The sequence below is a fragment of the Sapajus apella genome, unplaced genomic scaffold (genome assembly GCF_009761245.1).
Source record: "Sapajus apella isolate SASKATOON/1434 unplaced genomic scaffold, GSC_monkey_1.0 scaffold113, whole genome shotgun sequence".
NCBI classification, from domain to species: Eukaryota; Metazoa; Chordata; class Mammalia; order Primates; family Cebidae; genus Sapajus; species Sapajus apella.
Genome location: NW_022437053.1, coordinates 533974 through 555117, shown reverse-complemented (window position 1 = coordinate 555117; position 21144 = coordinate 533974). Strand labels below are relative to the sequence as shown.

General features: G+C 41.2%; 1 protein-coding gene across 3 annotated transcripts in view; it reads right to left on the bottom strand.

Annotated features, from left to right (window-relative positions):
• The window catches only part of FAM189A1 (family with sequence similarity 189 member A1), a 394185-nt gene that overhangs the window by 90970 nt on the left and 282071 nt on the right, over positions 1 to 21144 (bottom strand). For all 3 annotated transcript variants that reach the window (XM_032259933.1, XM_032259934.1, XM_032259935.1), the window contains exon 3: positions 15883 to 15993. In XM_032259933.1, the coding sequence (XP_032115824.1) occupies positions 15883 to 15993 (111 nt within the window). The remainder of the gene's footprint in view (positions 1 to 15882; positions 15994 to 21144) is intronic.

Genomic DNA, 21144 nt, shown 5'->3' with positions numbered 1-21144 from the left:
CTTGTGTATAAATGTTTTTATAGCAGCACTGTTCATAATAACCAAAAGGTGAAATGACCCAAATGTCCACTGATGGATGAATGGACAAACAAAATGTGCTCAATGCATACCGTGGAATATTATTCACACATAAAAAGGGAGGAAGTACTGATCATGCTGCAGGAACTTTGAAAACATTACATTAAGAAAGAAGCCAGTCATAAAAGGCTACATATTATGTGATTCCATTCAAATCAGAGTGCAGAACAGGGAAATTTATATAGAGACAGAAAGTAGACTAGTGGTAGCCCAGGGATGGGGTAAGGAAGGAGAATGAAAGCTGAAGGTGCAGGGTTGCTTTTGAAGGTGAAATTGATTCCACTGAAGTTTACATACATCTGTGAACACATTAGAAACCGCTGAATTTAAATGGGCGAATTATGTGATACATGACTGTATTAGTCTGTTCTTGCACTGCTATAAAGAAATACTTGAGGCCGGGTGCGGTGGCTCACGCCTGTAATCCCAGCACTTTGGGAGGCCGAGGCGGGTGGATCACGAGGTCAAGAGATCGAGACCATCCTGGTCAACAGGGTGAAACCCCGTCTCTACTAAAAAAATACAAAAAATCAGCTGGGCATGGTGGCGCATGCCTGTAATCCCAGCGACTCAGGAGGCTGAGGCAGGAGAATTGCCTGAACCCAGGAGGCGGAGGTTGCGGTGAGCCGAGATCGTGCCATTGCACTCCAGCCTGGGCAACAAGAGCGAAACTCCGTCTCAAAAAAAAAAAAAAAAAAGAAAAGAGGTTTAATTGGCTCACAGTTCCACAAGCTATACAGGAAGCATGGCAGCACCTGCTTCCAGGGAGGCCTCAGGGAACTTCCAATCATGGCAGAAGGTGAAGGGGAAGCAGGCATGGCTTACATGGCCAGAGCATGAGCCAGGCAGGAGAAGGGAGGTGCTACGCCCTTTAAACAACAAGAGCTCATGAGCATTCACTATCACGACGACAACTCCAAGAGGGATGCTGTTAAACCATGAGAAACCACCCCAAGATCCAACCACCTCCCACCAGGCCCCACTCCAACACTGGGGATGGCACTGAATTTGAGATTTGGGTGGGGACATACATCCAAACCATATCAGGGACTCACATGTCAATAAAGAGATATAAAATTGTTCTTTTTTTTTGAAAAAATTCTAATAATTTAATAAGGTACTCTCTCAAGCCAATACAAGGCAGCTCCAGCACACCCTTGCTTCAGGAGATGTTTATGCCATGTGAAGGGAGGAAATCTCTCCCTGACGAAACCATAATCCCTTCCTCATCCCTCAGGTAGACATGGAAATAAGGATAAGGTGAAAATTACAAAAACCAAGCTCATCATGCCTCCTTCCCTTGCCACCAAATGCTTGTTTTTATCACCTACTCCCCTGGGTTGTATAAAAAGTCCTTTGCTAATTACTTTTAGGAAAAGGGGTTACATTCTGGTCTTCACCTCCCAGAAACCATGCGTCATACTTGAGGCACACACCAGGGAAGAGGCTGAGGTCAAGTTCACCAATCAGAAACATAAACAGACAAGAAAGAAGGCAGCAATCAGTTTCCATCAGAACCCTTAGCCAGGTGTCAGATCTCCCAGGGATACCCCTCTTTAATCTGGGGGGACGTAGGTAAAGATGTGTATCCAGAAAGCCTGGAGCGAGTTGAGAGAGGCATTTGATTAGTGTGCAGATCACAGGCACAGCTGGGATCAGGGCTAACCAGCTTTCAAGAAAACACAGCTGACAAGGATATATATCACGTTGTCCCTGCAGTGTGACGAATCTAATTAAAAAGGACTTAGAGTCAGAAAAACACAGGTGTAATAATGGATAAGCACAACACAAATCATATATTGTTTACTTACAGGAAAAAATACTTTTCCCGTTTACATCCTTGACGTGGCCAGAAAGGAAGATCTCACACTTTGTACAAAACTACACATTAGTTTTGTATCTCTTTGTTGTGGCACACAACCTCTGGTTTAGCTTCTTTAAAATTCTCTGTATGGGACAGGGTCTCTCATTATTCAAAAAATAACTTTTCTCAAAAATAAAACATATTCCTTCCCTCCACTGTCTAGCGTTTCTCATGCTCTCCTTCTCTTTTAATTGTCAGTATAATTCTGGAGTTAAAGACCTATGTGCTACGGTTTGAGTAAATTCCCCCAAAGGCATGTGTTGAAAACTTAATCCTGGCTGGGCGCGGTGGCTCATGCCTGTAATCCCAGCACTTTGGGAGGCTGAGGCAAGCGGATCACCTGAGGTCAGGAGTTCGAGACCAGCCTGACCAACATGGAGAAACCCTGTCTCTCCTCAAAATACAAAAACTTAGCTGGGCATGCTGGCACATGCCTGTAATCCCAGCTACTTAGGAGGCTGAAGCAAGAGAATGGCTTGAACCCAGGAGGTGGAGGTTGTGGTGAGCTGAGATCATGCCACTGCACTCCAGCCTGGGCAACAAGAGTGAAACTCCATCTCAAAAAACAAAAAAGAGAAAAAGAAAACTGAATCCTCAATGCAACAGCACTGGGAGGTGGGGCCTGTGGGAGGGGCTTGGGTCAGGAGGGCTCCACCAACAGCAATGGATTGATGCTAATTATAAAAGGGCTTGAGGCTTCAAGCTGAAGACCTTGCTCTTTCTTTGGCCCTCTCTTGCCCTTTCACCTTCTGCCATGGGATAATGAAGGAAAAAGGTCCTGGCTAGATGCTGGCCCCTCAATCTTGGACTTCTCAGCCTCTCAAAAGGTGAGAAATAAATTACCCAGTCTGTGGTACTCTCCTACAGCAGCAGACTGCAGACTAAGTTGCACTGTCAAGCCAAAATATAATGACTTGCTAGTGGCTAACAGCACAGGTTGGAATCTGATGCCAGGCCCTGCTAGCTGCATGACTTCCGAAGAGTTACCTAACGCTCAAGGTTTCAGGTTCCCTACCTGTCTCCCATTCATAGTTGTCAGGAGTAAATGAATGAATGTATGGAATGTGCTTAACAGTGCCCTGCACACAGCCAAGGGCTCAGGAAAGTTAGCGACCGTCACATCATCACATCATCATCATCATCACATGCAGCAGTCAGTGTCAGGGCTGTATAAAAATATTAAAGAGCTCATTTGAAGCTTATGTCCAAACATATACAAAAAGGTGTTAATATGTATCTTTTGTGTAATTTTCCACCTAACTTTCTAGTTTCTGTGACAGTACCAAGTAGGAAAAATATTTTAATTCACTCCACACTCTTGTATTGAAGATCTTGTTTCCTTTATAATGAAATTAGTGCCTGACTGTATCTAAATTTACGAGAAGAAAAAAAAAAATGTATGTTCACTGAGGTCATGCCTGTGACACCGAAACAGTAGAGATGGACTAATCGCTTCTCACAGGGGTAAAGCACTCTCTGCTGCCTTTGAAACATCAAGCAGCCCCCAGATATACAGCAGTGTATGAAATGGAACTCTCAGTGGGAAGATGTCGCAGACAAATGCATATAGTATTAAGCATATTTGCTTAAAAATAAAACTATAAAGTCGGGTGGCTATGTGTACACATACATGTATATAAACACATATGTGCATACACAAAAAGTGGATCATCATGAAGCAATTGCTTGTGTGGCGGGGAGCAGGAGGCAGAGAGAGGAGGGAGACTTTGTTTCGCTCCAGTTTGTGTATCTCTCACATCTTTTACAATGAGAATCTATCACTATTTTATTTCATATTTAAAAAGAAAAAAAGAAAGGGAAAATAGTGTCTATTTATTTAAAACAAAATAGTCATCAAGCCATATAATGCATTATATTACATTAAACTGAATTTAAAAAGGACCCTCTGTCATGCTTTCATTTAAAAACACAGTAAGACAAGTGTGACGGGAAACCCCAAACTTCTGCAGAATGAATTGAAATAATTGGGTCATTAAAAATCAGTTTATTTCCCGGTGCTTTGGGAGGGCAAGGCAGGAGGATTAGACAAGGTCTGGAGTTCAAGATTAGCCTGGGCAATGCAGCGAGACACCATCCCCACCTACAAAAAGCTTTAAAAATTATCTGGGCATGGTGGTACGTACCTGTAGTCCTAGTCAGGTGGGAAGATCACTTGAGCCCAGGAGTATGAAGCTACAGTGAGCTGTGATTGTGTCACTGCACTGCAGCCTGAGCAACAGGTGAGACCTTGGACTCTGTCTCTAAAAAAAGGGTTTTATTTATATTTTTACTATTTATTTATTTGAAGACATGGTTTCACTCTGTCACCCAGGCTGGAGTGCAGTGGAACGATCTTGGCTCCCTGCAAGCTCCATAGCACCCCTGCACCCCACTCCCTCACCCCTGGTTCAAGTAGCTGGGATTACAGGTGCATGCTACCACTCCCACTCTTTTGTATTTTTTGGTAGAGACGGGGTTTCACCACGTTGGCCAGGCAGGCTGTTCTCGAACTCCCGACCTCAAGTGATCTGAGTGCCAGGTCTCCCGAAGTGCTGGGATTACAGGCGTGAGCCACTGCACCTGGCCAAAAAACTTTTTTAATTAAAAAGCATATTTTTTTAAATCAGTTTTTTAAATACATTTTTGTTGCTGTCATATTTTAATGCTCATGGAGCCTCAAATTAAAACATAATGAGGCATTTTAAGGGGCATTTGAAAATCAGTAATGCTTTTTTATAATTAATTTAAGTGAAACAGCATGTTTGCTTGAAATCCCAAAATGCCTTTTCAATTTCCTAAGGGGCTCTTCAGGCGGGAACAGTTGGGAGGCACCCAGTGGTTCACCACGTGCTCCCCTCCAGGAATGGCGCCAGGTCCTGGCTGCGGGACAAGGCGCAGCACACACATGGCCTTCTCCCTTGTGCCGCTGTGCCTCATAGGGACTGATGGGGAAATGTCGGGGCTCGGAGAAAGAGACAGAGAAGCGCAGAGGTGGGGAGCCCCTTGGACACGGGGCTGAGCAATGACCCTTCCACGGATGTCCCACCGACTCTGGAATCTGGAGGACCAGAGGGAGCTACCTAGAGACCAGCTGGGAGGAAGAACAACTGCGGCTCCGCGTGCAGGAGGAGCCCCAGGTAGAAAGACCCTGAGATTCTAGCACAGCTGGCAGGGACGGGGCATCAGGGGGTACCACTGCAGGCTGGCGAAGCTGGAGGGGCCTGATCAAAGCAGGCACTCACAGGCCACAGCAGGTCACAGCACAGTGCCCCACATCCAGTGGGAAGCACACGGCTGAGTTGTGTTTTAAGATGCTCTCTCTCCACAAACACACAAATACACACAAATATGTAAATACATTCTGATCCCAACAGGCTGGGAATATAGGTTTTGCTGTATTTAATGAAAGCCCACAAAATACATCCAAAAACTATTCCTGTACAAAGTTACAGAAAATTTCAGTGGATTGTAGAAAGTAGAAATTAGGGGCCACATGCTCTCATGCAATGAAATTAGAAATTAACAGTAAAAGGAAAGCAAAAATCAAAAAGTCAAATTACCTAGAAAGTCAAGAACATCAACATTAGTGATGATTAAAGAGAAAACCAAAAATGCATATTACAAACCACTGGAACTAAGTCCACAAGAGCACTGTGTGTCAATAATGGCCACAAGAAAACCTATCCCATATTATTTCTGTTACTCAACTATAAAAGGTGGAAAATTAATAATATATGCATTAAGAAAGTAAAAGGGGTTAATAAAATGAAAACATACATAGTCAATGAACCAAAAACTGAAATAAGACTAATCCTTTTTAATAAAATAAAGAGCTGGTTTTGGGGGAAAAACAATTTTAAGAGAAACTTTGAGTTAATGGAGAGAAAACAACATTTGACATTACAAATAAGAGAAAGCATGAATTAAATAAAAGGCTTGGCTGGGCGTGGTGGCTCATGCCTGTAATCCCAGCACTTTGGGAGGCCGAGGAGGGCGGATCATGAGGTCAGATGATCGAGACCATCCTGGCTAACACGATGAAACCATGTCTCTACTAAAGATACAAAAGATTAGCTTGGGTGGGGTGGCACCTGCCTGTAGTCCCAGCTACCCGGGAGGCTGAGGCAAGAGAATCACTTGAACCTGGGAGGCAGGGGTTGCAGCGAGCCAAGATCACACCACTGCACTCCAGCCTGGGCGACAGAGCGCGATTACGTCTCAAAAAATAAAAATAAAAAGCTTTACAAATTGTAACAACTTTATTGAGACAGAATTCACATACCATATAATTCGCCAATTTAAGTATATATCTCACTGGTGTTTAGTGCAGTCACAGGGTTGTACAACCACAATCAATCTTAGGACATTCTCATCACCTCAAAAAAGAAGCCCCATACCCCTTCCTCAAATTCCCCATTTCCTCCCAAGACCCCCAGCTCTAGGAAATCTACTTTGAATCTCTAAAGATTTGCTAAAAATGTTTATTTTTAAACTTCAAAAGAATATTATCTGTAGCTTTATAACAATAAATTGGAAAAACCAGATGAAATATAGAATGTTAGAAAGAACATTATCAAAAATGATCCCCAAAAAAGAAAGAAAACACGAATAACATAAAGACCATGGAAAAAAGTGTCATTTTGCCTCCTCCAAATTAAAAAAAGCCTAGATAATTCCTAGGTCATATAAACTCTTTTAGAGCATAAGTCAAACCAAATGCTTCCACTTTCATTTTAAAGTAAGCATAATTCTAAGATGAAACTGGACAAAGGAGGCTGCCTCATGGTAAACTGCAGGTCATCTCATTTCTGAATTTTGATGCAAAACTCTTAAATAATGTATTAGCAAAGTGAATGCAGCCTAATGTATATCTTAAAAGCACCAGGACCATTGCCTATTTCTGCAATGCAAAAGTGATTCTGCATTAGGAAATCCATTAATGCAAATCACTGCATTAATAAACTAAGGAGGAAAGCCATATGATCATCTTCACAGACGTTAAGACAGTGATAAAATTTACATGCATCTTGATTAAAAAAGAAAATCTTAGGAAGTCAGGATGGGAGCCGATACCTCCAGTTCATAAAGGCATCTCTCAGAAGCTGATGGCAGACATGACTCTAAATGGTAACCCATTAGAAGCAATCCTGTGAAAGCCGGGAATAAAACAAGGGTGTTAAAAAATACCAGTGTTAGTCAGCCTTTCCCCCTGTAAACCCTCAATGTGAGTGAAGAGTGACATCAGGTCTGGGCTGACGCATGTGCGCCTGGAAAGGTCTGTCCTCTGAAGTCACTGCTTCCTTTCCCTGGACACTGCAGCACTGAGATGGATGTGGAAGGCTGTGTCCGTCTCATGTGCTGGGGAGGACGCCTGGATTGCGGTGGTGGCCTGCAGGCCCTGGGCCTCTGTGAAGACGAAAGTGGCATAAAAACAACTGATGGAAAAGTGAACCGCGGCTTCTCCGTGAGAGCCTCCCACTGCAGGCAGGAATGCCACGTGTGGGTGAGGAGGAAATGGAGCTGTGGGACCTCCCAGCAACCTGAAGATGCTGTCCCTGCTGCATCTCCTGTCCTGTGTCCTTCTTTTAAGCTCAGCAAATGGGGAAATTTGCCAATAGAAACCATCTCTCAGCAGTAGGCTTGGTGGTGGGCTTCCCGTTCAATTCAGGAGCAAGAGGTGGATGATGAAATGCCATCATCTAATGCTATGCTAACGAAACATCCTTCTCCAATGTTATTTTAACAGTTTTAGCCGCAGTAACTACACAGAACCACAAAACAAGATGTACAGATACTGGAAAGCAGAAGAAAATGTAATCATTTCCCCTGACAAAACTATGGGATCAAAGATTCAGGTGTACATTCAAATGCCTGCACAGGTCAATGCAAGTGATAAAAACTCCAGGACCGGGCGCAGTGGTTCACGCCTGTAATCCTAGCACTTTGGGAGGCTGAGACAGGCAGATCACCAGGTCAGGAGTTTGAGACAAGCCCAGACAACATGGTGAAACCCTGTCTCTACTAAAAATATAAAAATTAGCTGGGCGTGGTGGCGGGTGCCTTTAGTCCCAGCTACTCGAGGTGGGGAGGCTGAGGCAGGAGAATCATTTGAACCCAGGAGGCCAAGACTGCGGTGAGCTGAGATCGCAACATTGCACGTCAGCCTGGGCAAAAGGCGAGACTTTGTTTCAAATAAATAAAATAAAAAACAATAATAAATAAATAAATAAACAAAAAACTGCAAAAAGTCTTACATGCAGCGAATAGCCTCTTCAGTATAAAATAGTAATTAAAACAGGCATCCACTGGAGGAAGAAAATATTTACAATGCCTAGGACTAAATTTGGTACATGGAAAATCATATGTATATTTTAGAAAACTATAAAAGTGTACTAACATTTATAACAAAATAAATCCCAGATTGATAAAATACATAAATATTTAAAAAATAAAACCCTAAAACACTGAGGGGATAGCAGAAAATTATTTATAATCTTAGAATGGGAAAGGCTTTTCTAGGAAAAACACATAACCCAGCAACTAAAGGGGTTAAAATACATAAATGAATAAAACCAGTGTGAGGACAGAAAATATCCACATAAAGAATGCCATTCAAAAAGTCAAAAGACACATAACAAACTATTAAAAAATATATATTTGCAAACATATAACAATGGCCAGTTTCCCTAACGTAAGGAAGTACATTTATATATATGTATACAAATAGGTAACAAATGTGAAGTGCCAGTTAACAGATAAAGACATATAAGCAACTTATAAACAAATATAAAGATGCTCGACTTCACTTTTTTTTTTTTGAGACAGAGTCTCACTCTGTTGTTTTTTTTTTGAGACAGAGTCTCACTCTGTTGTCCAGGCTGGAGTGCAGTGGCGTGATCTCGGCTCACTGCAACCTCCACCTCCCAGGTTCAAGCAGCTCTCCTGCCTCAGCCTCCTGAGTAGCTGGGACTACAGGCATGTGCCACCATGCCCGACTAATTTTTGTATTTAGTAGAGACCGCATTTCACCATTTTGGTCAGGCTGGTATTGAACTCCTGACCTTGTGATCTGCCCACCTAGGCCTCCCAAAGTGCTGGGATTACAGGCGTGAGCCAGCACACCAGAACTTTTTTTTTTTTTAAAGACAGAGTCTCATGCAAGTATACATATATATTTAATGTATTTAAAATGTGCTATTCTCTTCATGTTGCCTCGTGATTTATTTTTTAACTGATCGCATTGTTCTGTGTTTTATTTATTTATTTTTTTGAGATGGAATCTCACTCTGTCACCCAGGCTGGAGTGCAGTGGCACGATCTCTGCTCACTGCAACCTCCGCCTCTCAGGTTTAAGCAATTCCCTGCCTCAGCCCCCTGAGTAGCTAGGATTACAGGCACCCACCACCACACCCGGCTAATGTTTTTGTATTTTTGGTAGAGACGGGGATTCATCACCTTGGCCAGGCTGGTCTTGAATGCCTGACCTCATGATCCACCCACCTTGGCCTCCCAAAGGGCTGGGATTACAGGTGTGAGACACTGTGCCTGGCCTCAACTTCACTTTTAATTAAAGAAATGACAATTACAGAATAAAATCGTACAATTTTATTGGATTGGTAAAGACAAAAAACATTCAGACAACACACAAGTTTGGATCTGGGTAACCAGGCACAGGCTCAGACTGCTGGCAAGAGTGTGAAAGGGTGCTTCATGTTTGGAGAGCAATTTAGGAATAAGATTCTAAATTTCAAGTGCACTCATGGTCTGACTGCAGGGATGTGCTTAGTGATTTTTTTCTCTAGATCCGTTTGCATTCCTACCTTGTTCACTGCTACACCCTCACCACCCAGGCCAGCTCCCCAGCAGCAGCAATAGCCACTCAGTATCTGCTGAGTAATGAATGTGGATAAAGAGTAATATTCGACTGGGCACAGTGGCTTACGCCTGTAATCCCAGCACTTTGGGAGGCCAAGGCAGGTAGATCACTTGAATTCAGGAGTTTGAGGTCAGCCTGGCCAGCATGGTGAAACTCTCTACAAAAAATACAAAAAAAAAGTTAGCTGGGTGTGGTGGCACGTGCCTGCAGTCCCAGCTACTTGAGAGGCTGAGGTGGGAGGATCACCTGAACCCAGGGAGGTTGAGGCTGCAGTGAGCCATGATGGCACCACTGCACTCCAGCCTAGGCAACAGAGTCAGACCCTGTTTCAAAAAAAGAAAGAAAGAAAGAAAAAGGCCAGGTGCAGTGGCTCACGCCTGTAATCCCAGAACTTTGGGAGGCTGAAGCAGTGGATTGCCTGAGGTCAGGAGTTCAAGACCAGCCTGGCCAACATGGTGAAATCCTGTGTCTACTAAAAATACAAAAAAATTAGCCATGCATGATGGTGTGGCCCTGTAATCTCAGCAACTCAGGAGGCTGAGGCAGGAGAACAGCTTGAACCTGGGAGGTGGAGGTTGCAGTAAGCCAAGATCATGCCATTGTACTCTAGCCTGGGCAACAAGAGCAAAACTTCATCTCAAAAAAAAAATACATATATATATGTGTATATAAATATATATATATATATATATATATACATATGTTTGCCGTGTTCATTTTAGCAAAAGACTAGAAACATCTCTAACTTATCCTTCATTAAGGGATGGTTATATGAATTATCACACACCCATCCAATGGAATTATCCGCTGCTCTCTGTTTAAAGAAGACTTCCAAGTGCTAATGTGAAAATGTCACAAGGCTACATGGTGGACTAACAAAATCCATGTGAGTAGCCCATGTGTGTTAAAAAAAATCCATACACAAAAATATGCACAGATGATGACTGGAAAGGCACCAAAAAACAAAAACAAAAAACCCTGTTAGCAGGAAAGGGAATTGCTCAGAGCCCAGAATAAAAGATTCACTTTAGGCTGGGCGTGATGGTTCACACCTTGTAATCCCAGCACTTTGGGAGGCCGAGGTGGGCGGATCACAAGGTCAAGAGATGGAGACCATCCTGGCCAACATGGTGAAACCCCATCTCTACTAAAAATACAAAAATTAGCCAGGTATGGTGGCAGGTACCTGTAATCCCAGCTACTCAGGAGGCTGAGGCAGGGGAATCGCTTGAACCCAGGAGGCGGAGGTTGGAGTGAGCCAAGATCACACTACTGCACTCCAGCCTGGAGACAGAGTGAGACTCCATTTCAAAAAAAAAGATTTATTTTAGTTTAGATATCATTTTTATGCAGAGAACACTAGCTAATCAAATCATGCAGAAGAAAAAACACAATCACCACACAAACATATGGAAATGTACTAGGTATTCTAAAAAAAAAACAAAAACTGGAGTGAAGAGGTTGAAAGGAACTTGGATAAACCAAAGCACACACTATATGTTCTGGAATGGAAAGACATGGTATTGTTTAGATGTTTTAATTCTCCCTCAAAGTAATCTACAAATTTAATATGATGCCAACTCCAATCTCAAATCTATTCCTTCTAAGTCTTGACAAAAGAAAATCAAACTGTATCTAGAAGATTAAACATTTAAAACCAGACAAGAACATTTTAAAGAAACAGATTAAAAGTCTGGGATGGGGTTGGGGACAGAACTTGTCCTACCAGTTATAAAAACCGATTATAAAGTCAAGGTATTTTAAGTGGTGTTGTTCTGGAATATTAATAAACAGACATATGAACGTTGAATGAATATGAATTAAAAGTCCAGAAATAGACAAACTGGCATTACTATCTGTGTGCACATGTGTGCATGCAATGGTAACATTGGTAGAGTTACCATAACCAAGAAGTTACTGAGGTTGCATAATCTTAGAAAGAAGAAAATCTTTTTAAGCATGGTGCTAAAGTAAGATTACAAAGAGAAACATTGGTAAATTTGAATATATAAAAATTAAACAGTTTTCTATTTTTTTGACAAAAATTAAAAGACAACAATGCAGGGAATATATTTGCCCAATATAAATCAAAGGATTCAAAACCATAATATATAAAGAACACTTATAAATCATTAAGATAAATATTTAAATCTAAAACTGGGTACAGAATACATACAGACAAAACACAGAATAAGATAAAATATAAATGGTGGGCTGGACATGGCGGCTCATGCCTGTAATCCCAGCACTTTGGGAGGCCGAGATGGGCGGATCATGAGGCTCAGGAGATGGAGACCATCCTGGCCAACATGGTGAAACCCTGTCTCTACTAAAAATACAAAAATTAGCCAGGTGTGGTGGCGGGTGCCTGTAGTCCCAGCACTCAGGAGGCTGAGGCGGGAGAATCGCTTGAACCCAGGAGGTGGAGGTTGCAGTCAGCCACGATCTTGCCACTGCACTCCAGCCTGGCAACAGAACAAGACTCCATCTGTCTCTCTCTCTATATATATGTAGATAGATAGATAGATGGTGCATAAACATAAATTTTGTGACATAATTACCTACATGTATAAATATATATAAGCTTATATGCAATTACAAATGAATAAAAAGTTTAATCTTATTAGTATTCAAAGAAATTAAAATTAAACAATAAAGTCATCTTATATCTTTCAAATTGGCATGGATTAAAAAGAATAACAACTTTCAGTGCTGGCAAAGGTGTAGGAAGAAGAGCATTCTCATATATTGGGAGTATAAATGGATAGACTTTCCTAAAAGGCAGTATGTCAATATGTATCAAATACTCTAAAGATACATTTATTTTTATCATGTATGTCTACTTTTAGGAGCTGTAAAAAGAATTAATTTGTGTAAGAATGATGGCCATCTTCCTAATTGCAAAAAGCAAAGATTTGGTTAAATAAACAATGTTATATTCACATATATAAAGTAGTCACTACCAATAAAGTTGTAGAATATTTTAAAACATGCTGAGCACAATGACTCATGCCTGTAATCCCAGCAATTTGGGAGGCCAAGGCAGGCAGATCACCTGAGGTCAGGAGTTTGAGACCAGCCTGGCCAACACAGTGAAACCCCATCTCTACTAAAAATACAAAAGTTGGCTGGGCGCAGTGGCACACGCCTATAGGCCCAGTACTTGGGAGGCTGAGGCAAAAGAATTGCTTGAACCTGGGAGGCAGAGGTTGCAGTGAGCTGAGATTGTGTCACTGCACTCCAGTCTGGGCAACAGAACGAGATTCTGTTTCACACAATAAACAAATAAAACATGGAACAATGTGATCAGTCAAAAAATAAATCACAGGCAGGATGAAGAGAATAGTACATTTTAAATACACTAAATATATATGTACACATACGCGTACACACATACATCCATATACGCACACATTATGTACAGAAAAGACTGGAAGGACATAATCATCTGGGTGGTAGGATTATGAAGAGTTTTGTTTTTTGAATTTCTATAGTAACTGTATAATTTTTATAATATGAAAGGAGTATACTTTTTATGTGTTGCATAGGTTTTGCCTCATTTAATATTCTGTGAAGAACTCAGGGTAGGTCATATTCACACTCCACAGCTGTTATTAGTCTGTTCTCGCATTGCTAGAATAAAATACCTGAGACTGGGTAATTTATAAAGATGTTTAATTGGCTCATGGTTCCACAGGTTGTACAGGAAGCATGATGCCAGCATCTGCTCGACTTCTTGGGAGGTTTCAGGAAACTTGCAGTCATAGTGGAAAGCGAAGGGGGAGCCAGAAAGTCACGTGGCCACAGCAGGAGCAAGAGAGATAGCAAGGAAGGGAGGTGCCACACTCTTAAACAACCAGTTCTCCTGAGAACTCACGCCCTCACTACCATGAGAACAGCACCGAGAGGCTGGCGCTGACCACTCCTGAGAATCTGCCCCCGTGATCCAATCCCCTCCCAGCAGTCTCCACCTCCAACACCTGGGGATTACAACCGAACATGAGGTTTGGGCGGGGACGCAGATCCAAACCATATCAACGGGAAAGGGAAGCAAAGAAGAGAGAGAGGGTGACTTGTGCTAAGTCACATAACCGGGAGGTGGAAAAGCCACGGCACTGATCCTGGATTGCTGACTCCAAACCCAGTACTGCGTATGCTGCAAGCATCAAGCAAGTGAACACACTGGTTTGTAGCTCTGAGATTTCCGGCCTTGTGTGAGCCAGGGCAGAGAGATACCTAGGATCAGGCTCTGAAGTAAGGTAAATATTGATGATCTACCTTGCCACGGGGTGCCGTCAACCAAACAGATGCATGTGAGAGGACACATCTGTGGTATATGATGTTCTTTTTATGTATCTCTGGAGGTAAAGAAGGCGGTATGAAATAGAGGAGACCAAATCTCCCTTTCCTATCCTTCCATGCAATGTGTGATGTGGGAAAATGGGGTCTGAGATTAAAACCAGGAGGGGTCATTCCTTCAATCCCGGCACTGTGTGGGCTTTCTTCTTGGTGTGGATCTCCAGGAACTGTGGTCTCCCTTCACCCAGTCACTCTGTATCCCCCACACAGGGCCCTGCATCAGAAAATGAGGGTCCCAGAAAAAAAATGGCCAGTTTCTTGTAGATCACCAGATTTTGCTACACTCATGGCACATAGTATTTAGGAATAAGGAGGCTGGCCAAATTATGTATACAAGATGCGGAATCACCCTTTCCGATGGAGACGGGGTTCCAGGTTGTGCCAATTCTCAAACATAAGGAGGCCTACAGCATACCGAGAATACTTCTGTGCACAGCATGTGGGGATGAAATCTGATCAATGTTCTCTAGGCCACATTCAACAGACAATAACAAGATGAAGCTCTAACAGTGCATTTTTATAACTCAGTGGGTGCTTCAGCATTGAAACTGTGCCAACTGACACTGGTCCTGCTGGCCCTTGCAGATAAGAATGCAGAGAGCAGCAGGATTCCCAGCGGCTGCCTTTGTGAACATGATCCCAAGCCAAGCAGGCATGGTCCCACAGCAGAAAAGCTTCTGGTAATTCAGCAATCGCTTCTCAGAATCATAGCACAGGTAGAGCAGGTAGAGGGCAACTGTGCAGGGACATGTCTCTGAGAGGTAGCCTGCCACTGCTTCCAAGACAAAGAAACAAAGGCCCACGTCCCCATACCCAGCAGGCACGGTCCTATCAAGAGTTTAACTACATTCATACCGGAATGCAACCATACACACTGCAATTGCTGTCACAGCCGGATGTACATACTACAGTACCATGAGCTAAGTTACCTTGAAATGATGGTTCTAGCCAACAAACAATTGGTTGATCTTCTACAACAAGCTCATCCAACCCACCAGGCTGCATGCAGCCCAGGACGGTTTTGAATGTGGCCCAAAACATATTCATAAATTTTCTTAAAACATTATGAGATGCTTTTTTGGAACTTTTTGGGTTTTTTTGGCCCATCAGCTATCGCTAGTGTTAGTGTATTTTATGTGTGGCCCAAGGTAATTCTTCTTCTACTGTGGCCAGGGAAGCCGAAAGACTGAATACCTCTGTTCTGCACTTGTACGCAGTACACTGTTTATAATCTTCCTACATTTGAAAGAAAATTCTTTTTAACTGAAAAATGAGAACTGTATTGTTTTGAAATATTGGTCATCCAGCATAACATGTAACTCGGCACTTAAAATTGACTTGCAAATTGATTTTTAAAAATTCAATATAAATAAGAATCAATGCAACAAATGCTAAAATATAAGTCACTAAGGATATTTATTCCAAAATAGCACTACATTGTGATCCTTCAAAATATACTATTAGTAGCTGATTTACAAGTAGAACGAGTTTTAATTGTTCTACTTATATATCAGTAAGCTAATTGTTAGCTAATTTCTAGAAATAAATCAGCTTACCCTAAATACCTTAAACAACTAGAAAACATTAGAATGAATTGAAAGTGTACATAAGAACCTAAGAATACAATAAAATTATTTTAGAAATTGCTCTCGTGCAAAATCAAATCCTATGACCTTTATGAAAGAGTCTGCATTTCGTTACTTACCAACTGGCAGCCTTCTAGAGAGCTGACTAGCTGAGCATTCTGACAAGAGAGAATTGAACCAGCCAAATTCAGCATCACACACACTGCAGAAAGCAGCATGAAAAAGGTTATCTGGAAACAAACCAAACAGAAAACTGATTATTCACTTGGAGAGGCTCAGAGGAAAAACGACTCAGCTTTACGATGAGTTTACAGCTTCCGTTTATTATACAACAGTGGGCCACATAATTACATGAATAACATACATGTGTTTGGAAGCAAAGTGCTAGGTTATCTCTCAAACTTCCAAATTAACATGATCTGAAATAGAAAAAGTAAGATCTGTAGGAAGCCATGGCAAGCTGCTAGGACTTTGTTTGAAACCTATTATGATAAAATATTTAAGGAGTTAAACTTGAACAATTGTACATTATATACCCTTAACAGTAACAAGTTGTACATTATTAAAGGAAATTAAGTGAAAGAAGTCTATTTATTAGAAGGCCTCTAGGTTTTAATTTTTATTACAGAAAATTCATACACATGCAAAACCAAAGAAAACAGTATAATGTGCCCATCATCCAATGTCAGTAATCAATCCACTTACAGCCGTGTTTCATTGACAGCCCCTACCATCCAGGTTGTTGTGCAGCTAATATCAGACATCATATAATTTTACCCTTAAAAATTTTTAAAGGAATTGAGAAGCTTTCTGAAAACAGCCAAAATAGTCATCACATCTATAATAAATAAAAATTCATTAATATCATGAGATACTTAGTTCACATTTCTCCAACTGTCTCAATTTTTTCACACTTTGAATCAGGCCACACAGGACACAAATAGGGTCCATGTGGCACAACTGGCTGTCAGGAATCTTACGTAGTCTGTGCATTTCCCATCATGTTTCCCTCCACGAATTTCTTGAAGAAATCAGTTCTTCGTCCTACAGAGTTTCCTATAGCCTAAACTTTCTGATTGTAGCCTATCATTTAACGTTTCTCTAGCCTCTGTATTTCCTGTAATTTGGTGATTAAATACAGAGGTCTGACCAAATTCAGATCAATAAAAGGCAAATATTTCTCTTTTTGTGATGCTGGTGGCCATTTTTAATGATGATTTAGACTCATTAATTTATTGGGATTTCCAAACAGTGCTAGTCTTATTCTGTCACTTTTTTCTTTATGAAGAAGAATACATATAGAGACAGAGACTGGTGCTATTTTTCATTCCCACTAACAATGTATGAGAATGAGAAGATCTTACTTTTTCTGTTAATGCCTTAAAAATGTTTTGGCTAAATTAAATTTAGGAAAAAACTGATATTACCATTCTCTACCATAACTATAACATCTACACCCCAGATGTAAATTTATTTTCCTTAAAAATATATATGGAAGACACAATTCAAACGAGGATATTTTGTTCATTTAGGAAATATTTCAAGTTCATAATGTTAGCAGTATCTCAGCAATGGTTTTAATAACTGCAGAGTCTTATGGCATCCCATGGGAAAGTTAGGTCACATAAAAAGGGTCAACTTAAATTTTTCCTATTAGAAGTTACAAGAGTCCCATAATATCATTCAAATGGTGTGTAAATAAACTGGCCTACACAGCTTTGAAATAGAGGTCAAAAAATAATTGCTGAAAACATTACAAAAGCAAACCTACACAGAAGCCAAGGAGAGACTAGCTTGAGACTTAGTAAGTGCTGAACAACAAAGATGTTGCTGAATATCAAGGAAGTAAGAGACAATAAGATCTTTTTGTATGTTTATTTTTTTGTTTTGTTTTTGAGACAGAATCTCACTCTGTTGCCAGGCTGGAGTGCAGTGGTGCGATCAAGGCTCACTGCAACCTCTGCCTCCCGGGTTGAAGTGATTCTCCTGCCTCAGCCTACCGAGTAGCTAGGACTACAGGCACGCATCACCACGCCCAGCTAATTTTTGTATTTTTAGTAGAAATGGGGTTTCACCATGTTGGCCAGGATGGTCTCAATCTCTTGACCTCATGATCCACCTGCCTCGACCTCCCAAAGTGCTGGGACTACAGGTGTGAGCCACCACGCCCGGCCCACTGTTTTTTTTAATTGTGGTGAAACATCCATAATAAAAATGTACTTGCATTTTCTAATTTTTTTTTTTTTTTTAAAGATGGTGTCTCGCTATGTTGCCTAGGCTGGAGTGCAGCGGCTGTTCACCGGCGCGATCCCACTACTTATCAGCACGGGAGTTTTGACCTGCCCCATTTCCGACCTGGGCCAGTTCACCTCTCCTTAGGCAACCTGGTGGTCCCTCGCTCCCAGGAGGTCACCATATTGATGCCAAACTTAGTGCGGACACCCGATCGGCATAGTGCACTACAGCCCAGAACTCCTGGGCTCAAGCAATCCTCTCACCTCAGCCTCCTGAGAAGCTGGGACTACAGGCACGCGCCAGCACACCCAGCTCTAATTTGATTTTTAAACTGTGGCAAAATATAGATAACATGAAGTTTCCCTTTATTACCATTTTTACTTGTGCAGTTTAATGGCATTAAGTATGTTCACATTGTTGCGGAAGGATCATCACTATCCATTTCCAGAGAATGTTTTGTCTCAAACTGAAACTCCATACCCATTAAACAATTCCTCATCCTCCCTCCTCTTAGCCCCTGGCAATCACCACCATTCTAGTTTCTGTCTCTTGAAATTTGACTACTCTAGATGTATGACACACGGGGAATCACACAGTACTTCTCCTTTTGTGACTGGCTGATTTCACTTATAGCATAATGTCTTCAAGATTCATTCATGTTGTAGCAAGTGTCAGAATTTCCTTCCTTCTCAAGGCTGAATAATATTCCACTGTTCCGGAAACTGGTCCTGCCAATGAAACAACTTTTTTGAGTGGGCAAGAACTTTGAATCAACTATTTCATAACCCTGGAAGCTGGATGAACACTTGCAGCATCCAGAGGGGTAATCTATGAAGAAAGAGGTTGGCATTCAAGGAAATCTCCATCAGGTCACTGGCTGACCATGGATATAATGGAACAGAGACTTTAGTGATCACACACAGTAAGGACTACCATCTGCTCAACATTAATTTGGAAAAGTCACTGGATGCTTACAGCTCTCAAAAAGCAGTATCAGACATTACTGAGGGAAGTTAATCTGATTTCCAGAGTTACCACATTACAATATTCAAAATGTCAAGTTCTCAAAGATTTCCTCCTTAACCAATCTCTACCCAGGTTCCTCTGAGCCCTCTTCTCCCCTAGGCCTATATCCTGGCCTATGAAAACTTGAACAAAATATCAACACAGATTCTAACAGCTCAAGGCCACATCCCTAGCATGGCCCTAGCTCCCCCTATAGAGCCTGCCTGAGAAAATTCAAGGCTGCCAAAAGAGTTTACTGTTAGTTCCAGCCAACACCTGAAGACACCTTGTGTCCGGGCTTCTGTGGGAAGGTAGGAGCCTGACTTTGATAAGCATCAGCTAACAACCCCAGATGGGTTTCACATGGTCAAATCCCTACTTTCCACTTCTGGTAATTTTTCACTTGTTCTAGAAAATACAAGTGAACAAAACCAATTTCAAAAGAACGGAAAACCTGAACATAAGCTTGAGAAAAACATCCGTAAGAATCTACCCACAAGAAACACCAGGCCCACAGACTTTCACAGGCAGATTTATTCCAATCTTTGGATAATAGGGCAAAAAGCCAGCTTCCCAATGCATTTATAAGACCACAAGGCTTTCTATTTCCTGAACAATTCAGTGCAATAGCTGCTAAGTGGGACAGAACAAGGCACGTGTCCTGGAGAGGTCAAAGGCACCCAAGTGGGGTTAGAGCTCTCGCACTGTGTGGAGGGTGACTGCACAGACAGGCAGTTATGTGGGACATTGGAGCCCGGGTGGGAAGCTAAGGGCACCCATGTGGGATGGTGTGGCAGCTAGGATAGTGGATTGGTTATTTATAAGAGGAATTAATCAAATAAGTAAATATGGTAAAGATGATAGGTGCTGAGTTCCTCAAATCAGAATAAACATGGTGGTGTTGTATTGCAAATGGCAGTGTGATGTAATCTCATAGTCTTCAGTGCTATAGATAATCGATAGGTAGATACCCTATAACTTCATCACCTAGAAGGCTGGGAGCAATGATATTTCCAACAGGCATGAACAAACCTAGCAACCTTGTTTCTAAATTCCATTCTCCACTAAAAGAAAACAGAACTCTTTAGGGAAAGGATTAATTCCAGGCATAGGGCAGGGAGGGTTAAAGATTGAACTCCCTGCCAGGTGTGGTGGCTCACACCTGTAATCCCAGCACTTTGGGAGGCTGAGGCGGGCGGATTACAAGGTCAGGAGATCCAGACCATCCAGGCTAACACAGTGAAACCCTGTCTCTACTAAAAATACAAAATATTAGACGGGCATGGTGGTCTAATTTTGAGATTATCTCTAAATAAATTAGCATAACTTCAAAAATAATAATATAGGAAAATTAAAGACTAACCTACCTTATATCAAAAGATGCTAAAGATTTTGAGCTATATGTATTTTAAAATTTTATCAACAAGAAATCCTTGTCTCCAAAATGCAAGAACCTTTAGATATCAGAAAATCTGTTATTACACCAAATTATACGCCCCAAAAACCACATTTATAGAGTAAGTAAGAAATTTTAATCATATTAGCAGGTGAATAAAGAGCATATGATAAATCCAAAGTCATTCATAGTTTTTCTAAACATCTCTAAGCAAGCTAGGACTAGAAGGGGTAATTAAATAACCCAATAAAAGGTTATTTGTGGGGGAAAAAACTCTTAACAGCAAACATCACACTTTATGGCAAAACTTAAAAATTATTTCTTTTAAAATCAAGAATAAGGAATCAAGAACATCCTTAGAGTCTGCTATAACTGCTTCTTTTCAATAATACATTGCATTTCCAGCCAATACAATAAAGACCAAAATGAAAGGCATTAAGAATTGAAAAATAAGACAGACATTCACGATGCTAAAGAATTATAAGAGCATGATATCTGCAAATGAATAGCAAACAAACCAATTCGGTCCTAGTCATAAATTTATCTATATATGAGACATTGCTATAGAATAGTGAATGTGTCAAAAATCAATGTGGTAAGTATAAATGATGAAAAATTGGTGCTAGGCTATCCATATAGGAAAAATACAAAAATTATTTCCATACCTCACATCATATACAAAAGAAGATTAAAAGCATAAAATGTGAAGACGAAAATTTTAAACACTTAGGGAAAAAATGTAGAA